The following is a 17398-nucleotide window of genomic DNA, read 5'->3' on the forward strand; positions in this document are numbered from 1 at the left end:
TAATACCAAATAGTCCAATTCTTGTTAAAACATTTTATTTGCACGTTTCGGGCATGTCCATCATCAAAATATTAGAGAAAAAATACAGTGTCGTGTTATGTGTTATACATGGCAACATTGCGACTCACTTAGTTAAGCAGTCGAGCACCACAGCGCCAACGATTATATATATAATCACACGACTCGACATTCTGGATTAAGTTTTGCTCTGATATTCCCATGACTGACCCTGAAGGAAACTTGTAAATAAAAAACTTAGAAACAAACGAACTCTTGTAAGTATGGTTTTGGCGAGACATGGGAAATCATTGTGAAATTTCCACAATATTCGTCTGCGCAACTGACCAACATCTTCAGTGCGGTGTATATACGACAGTCTGAGAAGGAACTGCGGAGGCGTGAACGCGCCAAATTTGGTAACCAATAGTGCAGATACGCATATAGGCACCGAAAGAGACAGCTACGCCACCTGACGGACGATGAACGCACGCGCACTGGCGTCATACTGTGCGCTGCCGTCGGCCATCCCAGCGCCCACTTTCCTGAGCCGCCTGCCGAAATATGTGTACGCGCTGGCGGGTGCTCATCCTCGCCGTTGTCAACCGAATATCTGTGCCGCCACCGCAGCGTCATCCCTGGTGCGACCAACAGTTCTTCTTTGTAGTCGCGGTCACAGCCTCAGTAGTGTGTTCACCGCACCTGAAGATATGGATCGGTTGCACCGACGAAATTTTGTGGAAATTTCACGACGACATCCGACGTCTCGCCTGAGAACCATATTTATAACTAGTCCGTCGGGAAAGCCTCAAGCGACACAAATTGACTCCTATCACTAGTGAATGACAAAAGGATGTGCTCCGTCATTTATTTACAATAGATGTGTTAGTAAGATCAGTGCTGCGTCTCTTGGCACTAATCGGTCATGATAACAAAAGTCCAGCTTATACAAGGTCACAATATACCATCACAAACAGCGTATTTGCCATGGAGAGTTACGGTGATCCTCATTTGTTCAGAACAGGCTTTTTTTCTCTGTCGATCGCTATGTTTTATTTCAAAATGACTAGTTTCGGGCAATGTCGACCATCGTTAGATCTGTTCAACAACCAAACAAATTATAATTGGGTTGTAATCCTATGTTTGTTTACAAGGCTTAAAAATGTTGTCATCTATTTACAGTAAAAAAGTTGTATAGTGTATCATATGTCGTAGCTACAGAGTAACCTGTCGTAAGGGAACTACCTGTTCACTGTCATATATTAAGCCATACGTCCATGTTGTCGCTTTGTTAAGCTTTTAAATGAAATTTGATTGATGCAGACACCTGAAGCGTTAAAGAATGCCCTCTATCCGTGCTAACGGATTTAAAATACTCAACATCGAAGTAATTCATATTCAGTGTGTCCGAAAAAAACACCAAAGCTGAAAGAAACACCTAGTAAACAAGGGCTCTAAAGTCCTCATAGCTATTAAAGTATGGATTTTAGACCCCATGTTAACTAGACAGTTTATTCTTGTTTTGATCAGTACTTCTTCCTTTCAAAATGTGGAAAGCAAAACCTTGCAATAGTTTCATAGTATCGAAGATGAACAAGTGCTCATACCTTTTAAGGTATGCGTTTTACAGTCCATTTACTAGACATTTTTACATATTTCTGTGTAAGGAAATTGTCCCTAAAGTTTGTAGGTCTTTCTTGGGACGCCCTGTATAAAACATTCATAATAATTATATACAAAAGACTGATGAATATTTCCTAGCTTTGCAAATATTTTAAAATGTTTACAGGTAGTAAGGTTTCTGAGGAATTTCAGAGAATAAATAGGCCAGCCAGATGTAAACCTAATGGAGCAAGTCTGGAATGTGACCGAAATATGTACAGATAGTCAGACTCATGCACATCAAACGATGGAGTTATGTGATCAGAGGTTAAACCATTCGAAGTCTCATTTGTGGAGAGGTAACGTATTATTCTTCCTTTCCTACAGTACCGGTATACTGCTCGCTTCGTGAAGATCCAATGTCGTTGCCTAGGAAACGCCTCAAATCCAGAAGATCATTATATGGAAGAGGAGACTAAATGCTGTCCACCGTGTTCAACCGGGACGCTGAATGAAAACGCGGGTGACAGGGCGCGGAAACCCGGAACCACGAACTTATTGATAACTCTACTATTAAAGTTCTAGGCCTTCATCGTCCTAGGGAGATGTGGATGCAGCTTGACTCCGGGCTGGAGAATATGTGTGTATATAGAATAAGTGGGCCTTTCGCACTGACAGTACGTATGACTGTATTGATATTCATTCAGCCACATCGTAAATGAGTGCGCTAACAGACGTTTCGTGGTGGTATCAGGAGTCTACCAGAAGCATACGACGAGGCTCTCCACTGGACTGAGTCTTCCATAATTCATTTATAGTCTGGACGTTGAATGTTTATATAAGGCAAATAGTTGAACATGTGTATTTCTTATTGGTTAAGTACGAATTGAATTTCTTATTGCCATTGATGCATCGCTGATAATAATATACAGGGTGTTACAAAAAGATACGGCCAAACTTTCAGGAAACGTTACTCACACACAAAGAAAGAAAATATGTTATGTGGACATATGTCCGGAAACGCTTACTTTCCATGTTAGACCTCATTTTATTACTTCTCTTCAAATCACATTAATCATGGAATGGAAACACACAGCAACAGAACGTACCAGCGTGACTTCAAACACTTTGTTACAGGAAATGTTCAAAATGTCCTCTGTTAGCGAGGATACATGCATCCACCCTCTGTCGCATGGAATCCCTGATACGCTGATGCAGCCCTGGAGAATGGCGTATTGTATCACAGCCGTCCACAATACGAGCACGAAGAGTCTCTACATTTGGTACCGTGGATGCGCAGACAAGAGCTTTCAAATGCCCCTATAAATGAAAGTCAAGAGGGTTGAGGTCAATAGAGCGTGGAGGGCATGAAATTGGTCCGCCTCTACCAATCCATCGGTCACCGAATCTGTTGTTGAGAAGCGTACGAACACTTCGACTGAAATGTGCAGGAGCTCCATCGTGCATGAACCAAATGTTGTGTCGTACTTGTAAAGGCACATGTTCTAGCAGCACAGGTAGAGTATCCCGTATGAAATCATGATAACGTGCTCCACTGAGCGTAGTTGGAAGAACAAACTAAAATGAGCTCTAACATGGAAATTAAGCGTTTCCGGACACATGTCCACATAACATCTTTTCTTTATTTGTGTGTGAGGAATGTTTCCTGAAAGTTTGGCCGTACCTTTTTGTAACACCCTGTATATTGCTCGCTTATCATAAGGCTTCACATTGGACTCTTTAATATTCCTCTGGACTTCTGGACACGGCTTGTCATTTTCATTGTCAATGAGTGTCATCTGCAAAGAATAAACTTTCACAGTGACGTTTAGGAAATGTCAACGATTGCTCCATTTTATGGTGCTCACGGAGAGCATTGATCTGTGTAGAATACGCTCTCCGTACTGGAGTTACACCTGAGAACTGTAAGAGTATGGTGCGTGTCACCTCAAAAGGTTGGAGAATTTACCTCGAAGCTTCAAAAAATATTTTACGACTAACTGCACAAACAAGACTTTCCTGATCGTATCCGATCAACAACAGCGATGAAAATGGCACGAGGAGCTCAATTTCTGGCTGCAGTGCACTTACGAACAAATCTAATATGATCAGATGAATACTTTCCGTTCTCGTGAACCCTCGCCTTTCACAACTTTCCAAGTGTCCTTCGAATAACTTCTCTCTGTAGTATGGGGGTGCGGGGTGAGAGGGAATTATGCGTGTGCTATATCCAGCCTCCGAAGTTTATGGGACATTCAGCATTCGTTCATCCACAGCGTCACGTTAAAATGGAGGACAGTTCCTTGAAGGTATCGGCATCCAACCATAACAGCACTCTGCTCGAAAGCGGTTACGTCATGATATAGAGTAGCATCTACTATCAACAAGCGTCTGAAGTAGCCGTCCGTATGTAACGAGTCGCCGAAAACAAATGAGGGATTTACAAAGTGTATAATCATAAATCAGGACATTGGGGCTCACATTCCCCGTCATTCTGTGCCCATTTTCCCGTGTGATACACAAATAGAAAATCCTCCACAGTTTTTCAGTTAACTTCACACTTATTTCCTTGTACAAGGAATTAAATACAGTTTAGGATAGAAAGTAATTTGGCCTTTGAAAACTGTGCATAGAATGTTATTGCGCCAACAAGATTGCAGGCTGCAATTTTCAAATCCATATGATTTATTTCTTACGTAAAATATAAAAAAAACTGAAAAAGTATATAAAGCCTTCAATAATTCGTAGTTATAAGCATTGTCTCTTGTGTGCAAGAAGTGTCCGCATTTTCGGACGATCAGGATTTTTCCCGTTGATCGAAGTAGAAATCTAATAATGAAAACAAAAACAAATAGTGTTATGATTCACGGACAAATTGGTGCTGAGGGTTGACGAGATATTAAGGCAAAATGAGGTGCTTCTTCCTTTTCTTTAAGTAGTTCATCCATTGTTCCCTACTCTCTATCCGCTCGCTCTCTTTTCTGCACACATTTAATCATAAATTTTTATTAATGTTTTAATAAATTCGTAGGCATTTCTGAGTCTGTAATAATGGGCTATTTTCTGATGAGCCGTAGATTACAAGACTGCATAAGATCGGTGACATTACACTCAGAGCCTTGCTTATTACTTAATTTTTTTGTAGTAGGAAGGAGTCAGGAGGTTAATTTGTAATCAGGTGGACGAGGTATTCTAATGGATATAGGTCAGTTCAATTTATGAATGCAGTTTATTTTATGCTAATCACTTCTTTTTACCCACCATGGATAACTTTTACATCTACATCTTTGCTCCGAAAGTCCGCATTCCGTGTCTGGCGGAAGTTACTTCATGTAGCACTAGTATTTCCTGTTCCGTTGGCAAGTAGTGCACGAGAACAAAGACCGCTGGTAAGTCTCCGTATGAGCTAGAATTTCTCTGATTTTCTTAAACATATATAAGAGGAAATTATATGTGTGTGACTCTTCTTTGAACGCACAGTGTCGTAATTTATAGTAAACCTCGCAGTTGCACATGAAACCTCCTCTGTTTTACTGTCTGCCACTGTAGTTTGTTGAAACTCTACGTGACATTCTCACGTGCACTACAAAAACTCAGGTAGGAACGAATCGGTTTGCTTTCTATTTCACCCCTTCTACAGTGCCTGACAAGAAGTATTAAGTAGCCAGAAGACATGGTATGATGTCAATGTAATTTTCTACACGTATATCATCGGAGTGTATGTAATTGATTCAAAGTTACAATTCTCTCTACAACTAGAACGATTACGAGAGTGCATAGTTTTGATCGTGTTTGATGTAGCTACCAGGCATGGTAGGATGTATGAGGGGCATGAACAGCGTAAGATGAGTGAGTACTCTGAAGAGATGTCGTGCACACGTGTAATATACAGTTATCGGCACCTGACAGAATTTGAAAGGGGTCTCATTGTGGGTCTCCATGTGGCGTGATGGTCGAATCGCACAATATCCAGATTTCTGGGGTATTCGAATGTGACAGCGGCCCTGTATTGGACTGCATGGAAACGTGAGGGGAGGCATACTTGTCGTCAAGTCTGCCACGTCTGTTCACAACCAGAAAAGGTCACCGTATTGAAATAAATAAATGCCGTGTGGCTAGGGCCTCCCTTCGGGTAGACCGTTCGTCTGGTGCAAGTCTTTCGAGTTGACGCCACTTGGCGACTTGCGTCTCGAGCCGTATTGTGTATCAAGCACACTAGCTCCTTCACATCTGCTCTTGCTATCCGACAACAAGTAATCGACTCTCTGGAACATACAATGTCTTGATCGGAGGTCAGCAACAGCCAACGTAGGCAGTTACCGTTCCATGCATAGGCCACCGGTAACACCAAAACACAAACGGCTTCGCTTGGAGTTGTGCCGTGAGCGGTAAGCATGGACTGCTGATGAACGGCGTCGCATTGTATTCAGCGGCGAATCGCGGTTCTGCACTGCTCCTGATGACCATCGTGAGCGAGTGTGGTCGCGACCTGAGGGGAGGCCCCATTCTTCCAGTGTTTTGGGGAGTCACAGCAGTGTTACTGCTGGCGTGAACGTGTGGAAGCCTTAGGGCATGACTTCGTGTCACGCTTGGCAGTGACTGGGTGGAACTCTAGACGATGATGCTTCACGGACTACCTCCGAAAGTACCGCGATGCTATTTTTCAACATGACTACGCTCGTCCACACGCCCACGTACCTCTATGAAATGTCTGCGTGATGTTGAGGTTACTTCCGTGACCATCTCCAGATATATCTCCGATAGAGCGTATTTTGGGCCATCTCTGACGTTAATTTCACCCCAGTGCCAGTATCCTTAATATCAAGAGCTAGTTACAACGCTTGTGGATCGTTTTGCCTCAGGAGAAGATACAACGGGTTTACGACACCCTTCCCGACAGAATACGTGCATGCATCTAGGCAAGAGGACGTTCAACGTCATACTTATAAGTAAGCCCAAAGTGCTAATGTTTGTTGTAAGTTTGACTCGATTTTGTAATCGCTGCAAAATCGAATACCCCTCAATCCGTGAAGTTCTGTTTTGTTTCCTCCTTTCCTTCTGAGTGATTCACTTTTTTGTCAGACACTGGATTACATCGATCCTACTAGTGACCCAGAATGACGACAAATACTGACGAATCTATCGAATGATCTTGGACAACTGATGACGTGGTCTCTCCTCGCACTGATACCCGTGTTCAGCATTCCACTCTTCCAGTTGCACATTAACTGTTCCTAGTTCAAAATGGCTTTCAGCACTATGGGACTTAACATCTGAGGTCATCAGTCTCCTAGAACTTAGAACTACTTAAACCTAACTGACCTAAGGACATCACACACATCCATGCCCGAGGCAGGATTCGAACCTGCGACCGTAGCGGTCGCGCGGTTCCAGACTGAAGCGCCTAGAACCACTCGGCCACAGCGACCAGCTTGTTCTTAGTTATTTCTCCACATAATTTCAAAAGTTCCTCTAGCTGCACGCCTTTATTAGGATAGTTCAGCCAGTGATCTTCAGTGGAACCCGAGATTTAGTTTGTGAAACTTGTAATTCCTTTTTTTTTTCGTTTTCTGTCTGAATTTTTATATCTTGTTTCTTAACGCTAGTTGTTTGTATCTTATGTGTATCATCGTAAGTGATTTGCTACGTCATATGCTAAAAATATAAATAGAATAATCCTAATAGCCAATTTATAAAATAAAACTACTTCCATCCACGTCAATCTGCTATTGATGCAGATGTGACGTGTTCTTCATTCCGTTTATCCCCTCTAGCTTTCCTTTTTAGATACTGGAATACATTTACTTATTGTAGGTTTGATCCTGAGCAAGTGCACCTTTTCCTATTGTTAACATCTTATGCCATCCAGTAAATATTTATTCAGAGCAAGATCTCACTCCTTCCATTCACTATGGAGAGCGAGAAGAATGATTGTTTGAAAGCCTCTGTCCGTTCAGTATTTATTCTAATCTTATCTTCACGACCCCTGTGTGAATGATAAGTAAGGGGTTGTGGTAAATTCCTAGAGTCATTATTTAAAGCCGGGTCTTGAAAATTTTTTAATAGGCGTTCTCAAGATAGAGTCTTCAAGAGTCTTCCAGTTTAGTTACTTCAGTATCTCTGCGACACTTTCCCACGGATTAAACAAACCAGTGACCATTCGTGCAGCCCCTCTCTGCATACATTCAGTATACCCCGTTCCTCGTATCTGGTACGGGTCCCACACACTTGAGCAAAATTCTAAAACCTGTCGCACGAGTAATTTGTAAGTAATTTCCTTTGTAGACTGATAGCACTTCCCCAGTATCCTACCAACAAAGCACTGCCTATCAGTCAGTGAGTCACTCGTGATATTCTGCAACTCTTATGATGCCGATGTTACTGCGTTTAAGACGAATTTGTATCGAAACGTCCACAATGCTTATGTTAAGCGGTATGCCGACATGTCAGAAACACACGTGCGAGAAAGATATTAATCGTTTGTGGAAGAAAGCTAAGCTGAAGTTCAACGGTAGGGCGGGCCGGAGTGGACGAGTGGTTCTAGGCGCTACAGTCTGGAACCGCGAGACCGCTACGGTCGCAGTTTCGAATCCTGCCTCGGGCATGGATGTGTGTGGTGTCCTTAGGTTAGTTAGGTTTAAGTAGCTCTAATTTCTAGGGAACTGATGACCTGAACTGATGACCTCAGAAGTTAAGTCCCATAGTGCTCAGAGCCATTTGAACCATTTTTTCACCGGTAAGTATTATGTTACTGAACGTATAAATCAAGAGACTGGGAAGTTCTGTAAACATGGAAAGCTTTGTAAACATACGGTTCCAAGAAAGACACAATGTTCTTTTTCATCTGCAAAATAACTAAACATTCAGTGATATTTAATGTATATAATATAGCAATAAAATGTCGATTTTTTTACGGATCCATCAAAGCGGTTAGTACTAGTTTCGTGGAGCCTTTTTGTCCGGCCCTCTCTGTCCGTCTGTTCGTCCGAATACTGCTCAGTATTGGCGTGATTAAAATAAAGTGTTTCTAACCACGTGTTAAAACACGGTTTCTTACACTTTCTACTCAAATATGTTTCTAATAAAGTGTTTTAATCAATTTTTAAAACAAATGTGTTAAATTCATTTTTTGGTATTTTTACCCAACTACGGGGCGAATTTCCCGTGGAGGGGCTCCCACCAAATCTCACCAAATGGTTAGAAGTTGCTCAAAATTTTAAAAAATGAGCGTCAAATAATTAATGGAAGTCGCCAAATCAACTATTCGGTTTCCGATCGTGAGCAGCATGGTTGTTGGTCTTCTATTAAATATAGCACTCCGTCTTCAGGCCACAAGTGGCCCATCGGGGTCATCCGACCGCCGTGTCATCCTCAGTTGAGGATGCGGATAGGAGGGGCGTGTGATCAGCACACCGCTCTCCCGGTCGTTATGATGGTTTTCTTTGACCGGAGCCGCTACTATTCGGTAACTGCATCACGAGGCTGAGTGCACCCCGGAAAATGGCAACAACGCATGGCGGCTGGATGGTCACCCATCCAAGTGCCGGCCACCCCTGACAGCGCTTAACTTCGGTGATCTCACGGGAACCGGTGTATCCACTGCGGCAAGGCCGTTGCTTCTATTAAATATAAGAGATGGAAAAACATTGGGCTCAGTATTATATTTGTTATTCTACTTCGCTGCCCTAATACTCACTCTGTCCAGGTTAGGCGCCATTTTTTTTAAAACAAGTAAGGAACTGACAACGCAAGCGAGTTTCAAAAACGGTCGAGGGTTTATAATTGAACGATTAATGGTCGTGGAAGAGGAAATGCGGCAACAGAAATGCGTAACCAGATTCGATTTGGAGTGTTTTTATGACGAACCAAAAGTGGTACTGTGAAGCTGGTTTACGAAAAACACACATTAGAGCGCCATGTAAATATAGTAAGTGAGAAGCCAACTGACTGACAAATTTTGGGCGCCCCTGTAGAATAGCAGAGTGTTTGGCTGCGGAGCGCTACTGCTGCAGGTTGGCTAAGCTTCTGGCAGACAGCTAGGAGCGTCCTACAGCGAGCGGCGGCGGCGCCTCAGAACTCACTCGGAGTTGCGGGAGCTGAGCAGCGACGCCGAGGAGTCTCGCCGGCGGTAGGCGTCTGCTAGGCGCAGGCTCAGCGGGACGGCCGCCACCAGCAGCACCAGGCACCACGCCGAGGAGAACCACAGGCCGTTCTGCAGGCACAAACACCAGTCACGTGGCGGCGAGGGAAGGTGGGGAGTCGTGAAAGGGTACGTGTGCAAGTCGCCAATATGTTGTTAAACGGCAACAGACGGCCCTACACTGGCTCTACCTTCATGTTCCAAACTTATGTGCAACCAGTAATAATATCCAAGTGCTATTTTTTCTGTTGTGACAGATATTAATAGCGTACAGCGTGAAGTACCACAATACTTTTCCCTCTCAATAGGTCTGAGTATGTGTTAGAGAGCAGTGGCCAGCAGTTTACTCACGAGCGGGTCGAGGGCGTGCCGGCAGAGCAGCTGGCGCGCCGCGTGGAAGACGTCGAAGAGCGGCCTGCAGGGCGCCACGTGCCTGCCCACCTGCGCCAGCACGTGGGTGCGCGCCTGCTGCAGGTACGACACCAGGCGGTCAGCGTAGTGGCGCACCGCCGCATTCGCGATGCTCTCGCCCTGCTTGCTCACGAAGTACTGGATCGTCTTCAGGTGCGACAGCGACTGGTTCGTCTGCCTCTGCAGCGGCGACAGCGCCACCTCCAGTGCCGTCAGCCGGTAAACCAGGTCCTCCTGGCGATCACACCCAACGTCGATACATCTCGCATCTACAGGCGCCTTGTTAGGCAAAATCTCATCATCCATGTCCATTTTCAAACAACGTATGAGCTTCGTCTAACAGAACATTCATCAAAAGTTACAACAGGCGGTCTCCAAGCCCATAGGAGACGCGATTTCATAGTGGCTACATATAAAAACATTGTGAGCTGGATGTAGCTGTTTCCTCTTAAAATATGTGGGACTCCCCAGGCGGAATTACAGTAAATCAAATTGACCATGTACTGACCCAGATAAATCACCAAATACGCAAAATGATCAAAACAGTAGTCGAGGAGCAGACTGTGACTCAACCAGTTTTAGGTTAAAATTAGTTCATAATCTAAATGGAAATGACAGAAAATCACACACATTTCCAAAAATAAAACATCTAAATTTCGTAATTCTTTTAATAATAGAGGTATAATTAAATAAAAGTTTCAGAAGACCCTCTACGTATGCCAAAGAGATACAATGAAAGATATTTCAAAAAATTATAATTTAAGAAACATATCAAACACATATTACGATACGAGAATTGGGCTGAAGCTGTCGTTAATAGTATAGCTGTTATAGTTTGAAGAAAACTGCTGCAGAATCGTATAGAGTGTCTATCTTACCCCTAGTGATATATGCTTCTACATCCTTACATCTGTCCTCTAGCCATTCCTGCTTAGCCATCTTGCACTTCCTGTCAATCTCATTTTTTAGACGTTTGTATTCCCTTTCGCCTTGCATTTTATTATTTTCTCCTTTCATCGATAAAATTCAATATCTCTTGCTTTACCCAAGGATTTCTACGACCCCTCATCTAACTCTGCCACCTCAAATATCTCTGGAACAACAATAGACATCAAAAAACGGTTTTCATCAGCATGAACGTACGGCAAGGGCTTAGGAAACCAAATACTACGCGAAATTTTTAAACGTAAACAAATACTATTTTCAACACAAACTTGTGTATTTTTAGATTGACACCCCCTATTATTTCGTATGCAGTCAATAGCATGAAAAATCACAAAAATAATGGCGTTGGTTGTATCGCAATACGTCAATTACATCCCGAGAAATTGCGAAGCGAAGCTGACGCTTGACATAGATTAAGCGCACAGCTAGCACACGTCTTGAGACTCAAGCGTGTACCTCACGCTGCCTGTGTCAAGGGTTCACACAATGGGAAGGTATGCACAATCCACAAAAATAAACAAGTAACACGTCCAAAGCATAGTTACTTTTTTCAAATTGTAAATGTATGTTTATTCCAGCGAAATGATAACTGTGCACAAATTCATAAAATCAAATTTGTGTCAATTTCAGTTTGGGAGCTAGAAACTTTCATTTTTATGGGTGGATGCAACATGCTGCATATAACTAGTGTTCCGATTGATGTTCTGGTGGTGAAATATTGATTTAAGTGATATGTTCAAAAAAGTACCCATTTTTCCGACTGCAGAGCTCCATGAACCTTGGAAATTAGACTCATTTTAACCCCTCTTTCCTCTTCATTACGGTACCATTACTTGGCATAATACTGATAGCGTTATTAGTATCCCGTATTGGACATTTCAGGGTCGCTATTTACTTGAAAATTTCGCTTCACAATCCTGGCTACAGTTGTATTTAACCACTCTCTTCTACTTTATCAGCGCCCCGCAGCAATCAGCTTTTTGAAATATACTGTGCTGCTCACTAATCACTCAGTCAATTACAATGATATTGATATACTGGATCACCATTATCAATTAACTAAGCCCTAGGCTGTAGCAAACGCACTTACATTAAAAGATTGACTGAGTGCGCCAACTGTAAGAGATAGGAAATCAATACGAAAAAAAAATCGCATTTCTTATTTGACCTTTCATCAAGCACTTTACAAGTTCAGCTCATTTTGCAGTGCAGGCGATAATAACACGCGTGCGCCCGTGCACACATCCGGACACACACACACACACACACATACACACACACACACACACACACACACACACACACACACACACACAAAACGCACGAACCAATGCGATGACACCCCACCAGACTTTGAGGTAGCAGATTTGATTGCTGATAGTGGAGGAAATTATTTGGACTGGAAGACCAGGAGATGAGTAGTAAGCCGATATTTTGGTTTAAATTTTGATCTTCCATTGAGGGCTACGTTAAGCTCGGAATATTCTATGGAGCTGTAGGATAGGAGCAGAGCATATATGCTGGCACAGGATTTCGCCCATACCTCTCCTCTTATTTGGACAATAAATAATATCAGCTCCGCATCATATTCTACGACAATTCGCCACACTAAGATACCAAAACTTCACACTTGACACATGTACCTTCAATTCTGATGTCGCATGAAGACTCATAGACCTGGCTGCAACGATTTAACTCACAGTACTGGCTAGTCACACTCAACGTGTTTACTGCTTAATCCATTCAAAGTCAGTCAGTCCCATGCTCAACTAATAAGTGCTGCAGGGACGGAAAGATGCGAGTAGTCGGCATTGCTTTCCACGGAAAGTCTTAGCGAAAGGGGGGGGGGGGGAGGGCTTGTCATAACGTGTCAAGTGTTTATCTGCTGCCTGCAGGCAACTGTATAAGAGCTTCTGTGATGTACTGGATGAAGGGCTGGAGAATAAGGACAAAATGAAACCTAATTCCAGTACAAAGCCCACTCTTTGGAAAGCATCAACGGGGTCGTCGTGCTTAATGTCTTCATCCTACGGTCAGATAACAATCAACAGCATCAGATGTCCTCACTCCATGACAAACTATGTAGAAACGTTTCATTCAGAAAACTGGCCCAAGGTTTGGTCGTCAAGAACTTGACGCCATAATCTCTTCTCCCTCTACCGGCTGTATATTGAGGGCAAAATTTCTTCCACCTTTATCATAGAAATATAGAAATTAGCTGCGTCCGAATCGAAGACTGCCGCACAAGCATACGCCAGTGAAGCCTGCTGTGTAAGGTGATGAGGCGGCGGCGGCCTACCTTCCTCTGCTCCAGCGGCGAGATGTGGGACGACAGCAGCCGCTTGGCCCGCGCCGCCAGCGTCTCCAGGCGAGAAGCCGACGACAGGTCTGCCACCTGCGAGGACACGCTCAGCAGCTGGTCCGCCAGCGCCTGCGCACGGCACAGATCATCAACACTGCTGCCTACCTGTACTCAGTGAAAGAGCTACTTGCTGGATAGCAGCTATCAGGTGTGACTAACGCCTGGTTAACTGCATGTCATGACCTTATGAAAGGTGTAATAAGACGGATATTAACAGACTATAAGCAATGCCTTTTAATCTGCTTTAATCTGTTAGTGCTACAAACAATATGGTTGTTTTTTTACACATTACGCTTTTTGGGTACCGCACTACGTATCACGCTCGTCTAAAGTTCAGATGTGTTCTTTGATATTAACACTTTTCTGCAATCGCCGATGACTTCCTATCATAAGACCGTGGTATAGAATTCAAGTATCAACTGTAAATTAAATGCGTCAGCGGAAGAAAGTGTTACCGCACAAGAATGTCATTTTAATTACTTCGTGTTATTTGCTGGTTAAATATAAAGGCAACAACCAACAAACAGTTTGAACAGATTACACGTTACCAAATTGAGGGTCAGCATTTTCTTCAACTGATGCCTTCAGTTATCAAAATTATCTACTTAACTGGTATGTGCTAATGAAACTGTATGTGTTTCGGTATTCCGAACGCAAGATATAGGCCTCACCAAGATATAGGCCTACCATCACACTTTAATACTGGGAGGACCAAACGGTTGCACATAATAGTGACTAAACTTATTACTAGACATATATTCCTAACATTGTGTCAGCGTGAGGTGCGATCTTCAATAGTGTGAACACTGAAGAAACTTTCAAACGCTAAGACAGTAAAGCATTTATTACATTTAGATACGCGGTTTCGGCAAGACTACATTGTCTCCTTCGGATCTGCAATAGAATAGAACCGCGTCTGACAGGATAAATAGTGAACTAGCAAAGATACAACGTCGCAAACAAATATTTCCACTTTCCGCAATATGTGGAACAACAACATACCTTATACTTTATAACATTACATCATTTTCTCCTCAGCACTGTAAGTGGTGTTACATCACGTACACATATGACAGTGTCGTGAAATTCACCAGAAATCGGAATGTCAAACATGAAAGAAATACCATGCACAAACGTGATACTAATGCGCCGACTACGAGTGCTCACACACAACAGCTGAGAACTGACTGAGAATTAGCGTAAGCATTCTAAGTGTTTCATAAGCCCACCAGATGGGAGTGTGGTGGTATAATACCGTCTTTCATTGGACAAAGGCATGGATATATTGATCCTAATGATTGTGTTATGTTAATTAACTCTAATTGTTATTTATTTAACCCGAGCGATTGCAGATGTGAAAATGTATAACACTACTGGCCATTAAAATTGCTACACCAAGAAGAAAAGCAGATGATAAATGGGTATTCATTGGACAAATATATTATACTAGAACTGACATGTGATTACATTTTCACGCAATTTGGGTGCATAGATCCTGAGAAATCAGTACCCAGAACAACCACCTCTGGCCATAATAACGGCCTTGATACGCCTGGGCATTGAGTCAAACAGAGCTTGGATGGCGTGTACAGGTACAGCTGCCCGTGCAGCTTCAACACGATACCACAGTTCATCAAGAGTAGTGACTGGCGTATTGTGATAAGCCAGTTGCTCGGCCACCATTGACCAGACGTTTTCAATTGGTGAGAGATCTGGAGAATGTGCTGGTTAGGGTAGCAGTCGAACATTTTCTGTATCCAGTAAGCCCCGTACAGGACCTGCAACATGCGGTCGTGCATTATCCTGCTGAAATGTAGGGTTTCGCAGGGATCGAATGAAGGGTAGAGCCACGGGTCGTAACACATCTGAAATGTAACGTCCACTGTTCAAAGTGCCGTGAATGCGAACAAGAGGTGACCGAGACGTGTAACCAATGGCACCCCATACCATCACGCCGGGTAATACGCCAGTATGGCGATGACGAATACACGCTTCCAATGTGCGTTCACCGCGATGTCCCCAAACACGGATGCGACCATCATGATGCTGTAAACAGAACCTGGATTCATCCGAAAAAATGACGTTTTACCATTCGTGCACGCAGTTTCGACGTTGAGTACACCATCGCAGGCGCTCCTGTCTGTGATGCAGCGTCAAGGGTAACCGCAGCCATGGTCTCCGAGCTCAGGCTGGTGCAAACGTCGTCGAACTGTTCGTGCAGATGGTTGTTGTCTTGCAAACGTCCCCATCTGTTGACTCATGGATCGAGACATGGCTGCACGATCCGTTACATGATAAGATGCCTGTCATCTCGACTGCTAGTGATACGAGGCCGTTGGGATCCTGCACGGCGTTCCGTATTACCCTCCTGAACCCACCGATTCCCTATTCTGCTAACAGTCATTGGATCTCGACCAACGCGAGCAGCAATGTCGCGATACGATAAACCGCAATCGCGATAGGCTACAATCCGACCTTTATCAAAGTCGGAAACGTGATGGTACGCATTTCTCCTCCTTACACGAGGCATCACAACAACGCTTCACCAGGCAACGCCGGTCAACTACTGTTTGTGTATGACAAATCGGTTGGAAACTTCCCTCATGTCAGCATGTTGTAGATGTCGCCACCGGCATCGACCTTGCGTGAATGCTCAGAAAAGCTAATCATTTGCGTATCACAGCATCTTCTTCCTGTCGGTTAAATATCGCGTCTGTAGCACGTCATCTTCGTGATGTAGCAATTTTAATGGCCAGTAGTGTATTAGCGGTTACTGGCAAAACGATGTCTAATAGTGTGTTAGATTTGTGTGATGTGATAGGCTCCACATATGGGCTTCAGTCCGTCGTATTCGCTTCGGATTTTTTGAATTATCATTATTTTCACGAATTTACTTTGACTTGAATGCCCTTTGACTTACGGAAATGAAAACTTGACAGCGCTAGACGGAGATACCCATAGTCCCGAAAGCCTACCGATGACGCGTCGAAGCACATTTTGACGTCTGAGCTTCTCAGCAGCAGGAAATAAATCCTATTTATTGTGTTTTTTATTATTTGTGTGACCAAAGAGACTGAGTTGAGGATCAGCCGTATTCGTTGACAGATATTTCCTGTCTCATATACCTGCAGCTGTGTAATACGCAGACTCCAGCATTAAGTGTCTGTGGACGAAGTCACAGGGCTTTCAAATTGATCGCAATTGGTGGAGTACAATAAATACAGTTAATCACAATTGAAAATGAAACAGTGATAAATACTATTTGTTTTCCACATTGATGTGGTGATGTGCCCATCTCTTCCATCAGTAATGCTCACAGAATTGTGTCCTTGTGGTCTTTACGTACAGAAACCTTATTTCAAATATAGTGTGTCTGAGGAAGCTCCCGATAAATTGTGCGCGCTGTAATTTGTTGGTTAGTTGCTAGCAGCGGGCTAGTTGGTGTAGTGGTATGCTTCTTGATTTAGGATGCAGGAGATATCGGATTCAAATACCGAACTATGGTATCATAGTTCAGTACCACCCTCACCGACGTGCCACAGTTGACAACTGAAACGCACGTTTCCGACAGACGCCAATAGCAGCCACAAGAGGACCCGGTGGATCCATTGATGTGCAACCGCAACTGGCCTTTGACCTTCTTCTCATGTGCGGATGCACACGTATTGCCCGAACTCTTACGGGACTCGGTAAGGTTGTCTGCCGCGAGTAATGAGTGTAATGGGCAGGGGCACTACCAATGTAGTGTGTGGACATTAAGTTGAGAATGTGGGTCTCACGGGGAGCATGCAAGGGAAAGTCCCTGCAGTCGCACTATCCTCTGTGCCGTGCGGTTCTAGGCGCTTCAGTCTGGAACCGCGTGACTGCTACGGTCGCAGGTTCGAATCCTGCCTCGGGCATGGATGTGTGTGATGTCCTTAGGTCAGTTAGGTTTAAGTAGT

General features: G+C 43.6%; 1 protein-coding gene across 4 annotated transcripts in view; it reads right to left on the minus strand.

Moving 5' to 3' along the window:
• LOC126257721 (uncharacterized) overlaps window positions 1-17398 on the minus strand; it is a 152936-nt gene that overhangs the window by 14651 nt on the left and 120887 nt on the right. For 3 of the 4 annotated variants that reach the window (XR_007546469.1, XM_049955584.1, XM_049955586.1), the window contains exons 11-13: window positions 13395-13526; window positions 10091-10384; window positions 9681-9811 (exon numbers count right to left, since the gene is read on the minus strand). Coding sequence is in view for 3 of the 4 variants with exons in the window: in XM_049955584.1 (XP_049811541.1) it covers window positions 9681-9811; window positions 10091-10384; window positions 13395-13526 (557 nt within the window). In the remaining variant the exon portion in view is untranslated. Of the gene's footprint in view, window positions 1-9676; window positions 9812-10090; window positions 10385-13394; window positions 13527-17398 lie in introns of those variants that run through there. The other variant, XM_049955587.1, reaches the window with a different exon arrangement.

Source organism: Schistocerca nitens, chromosome 1 (genome assembly GCF_023898315.1).
Source record: "Schistocerca nitens isolate TAMUIC-IGC-003100 chromosome 1, iqSchNite1.1, whole genome shotgun sequence".
Classification (NCBI taxonomy): Eukaryota; Metazoa; Arthropoda; class Insecta; order Orthoptera; family Acrididae; genus Schistocerca; species Schistocerca nitens.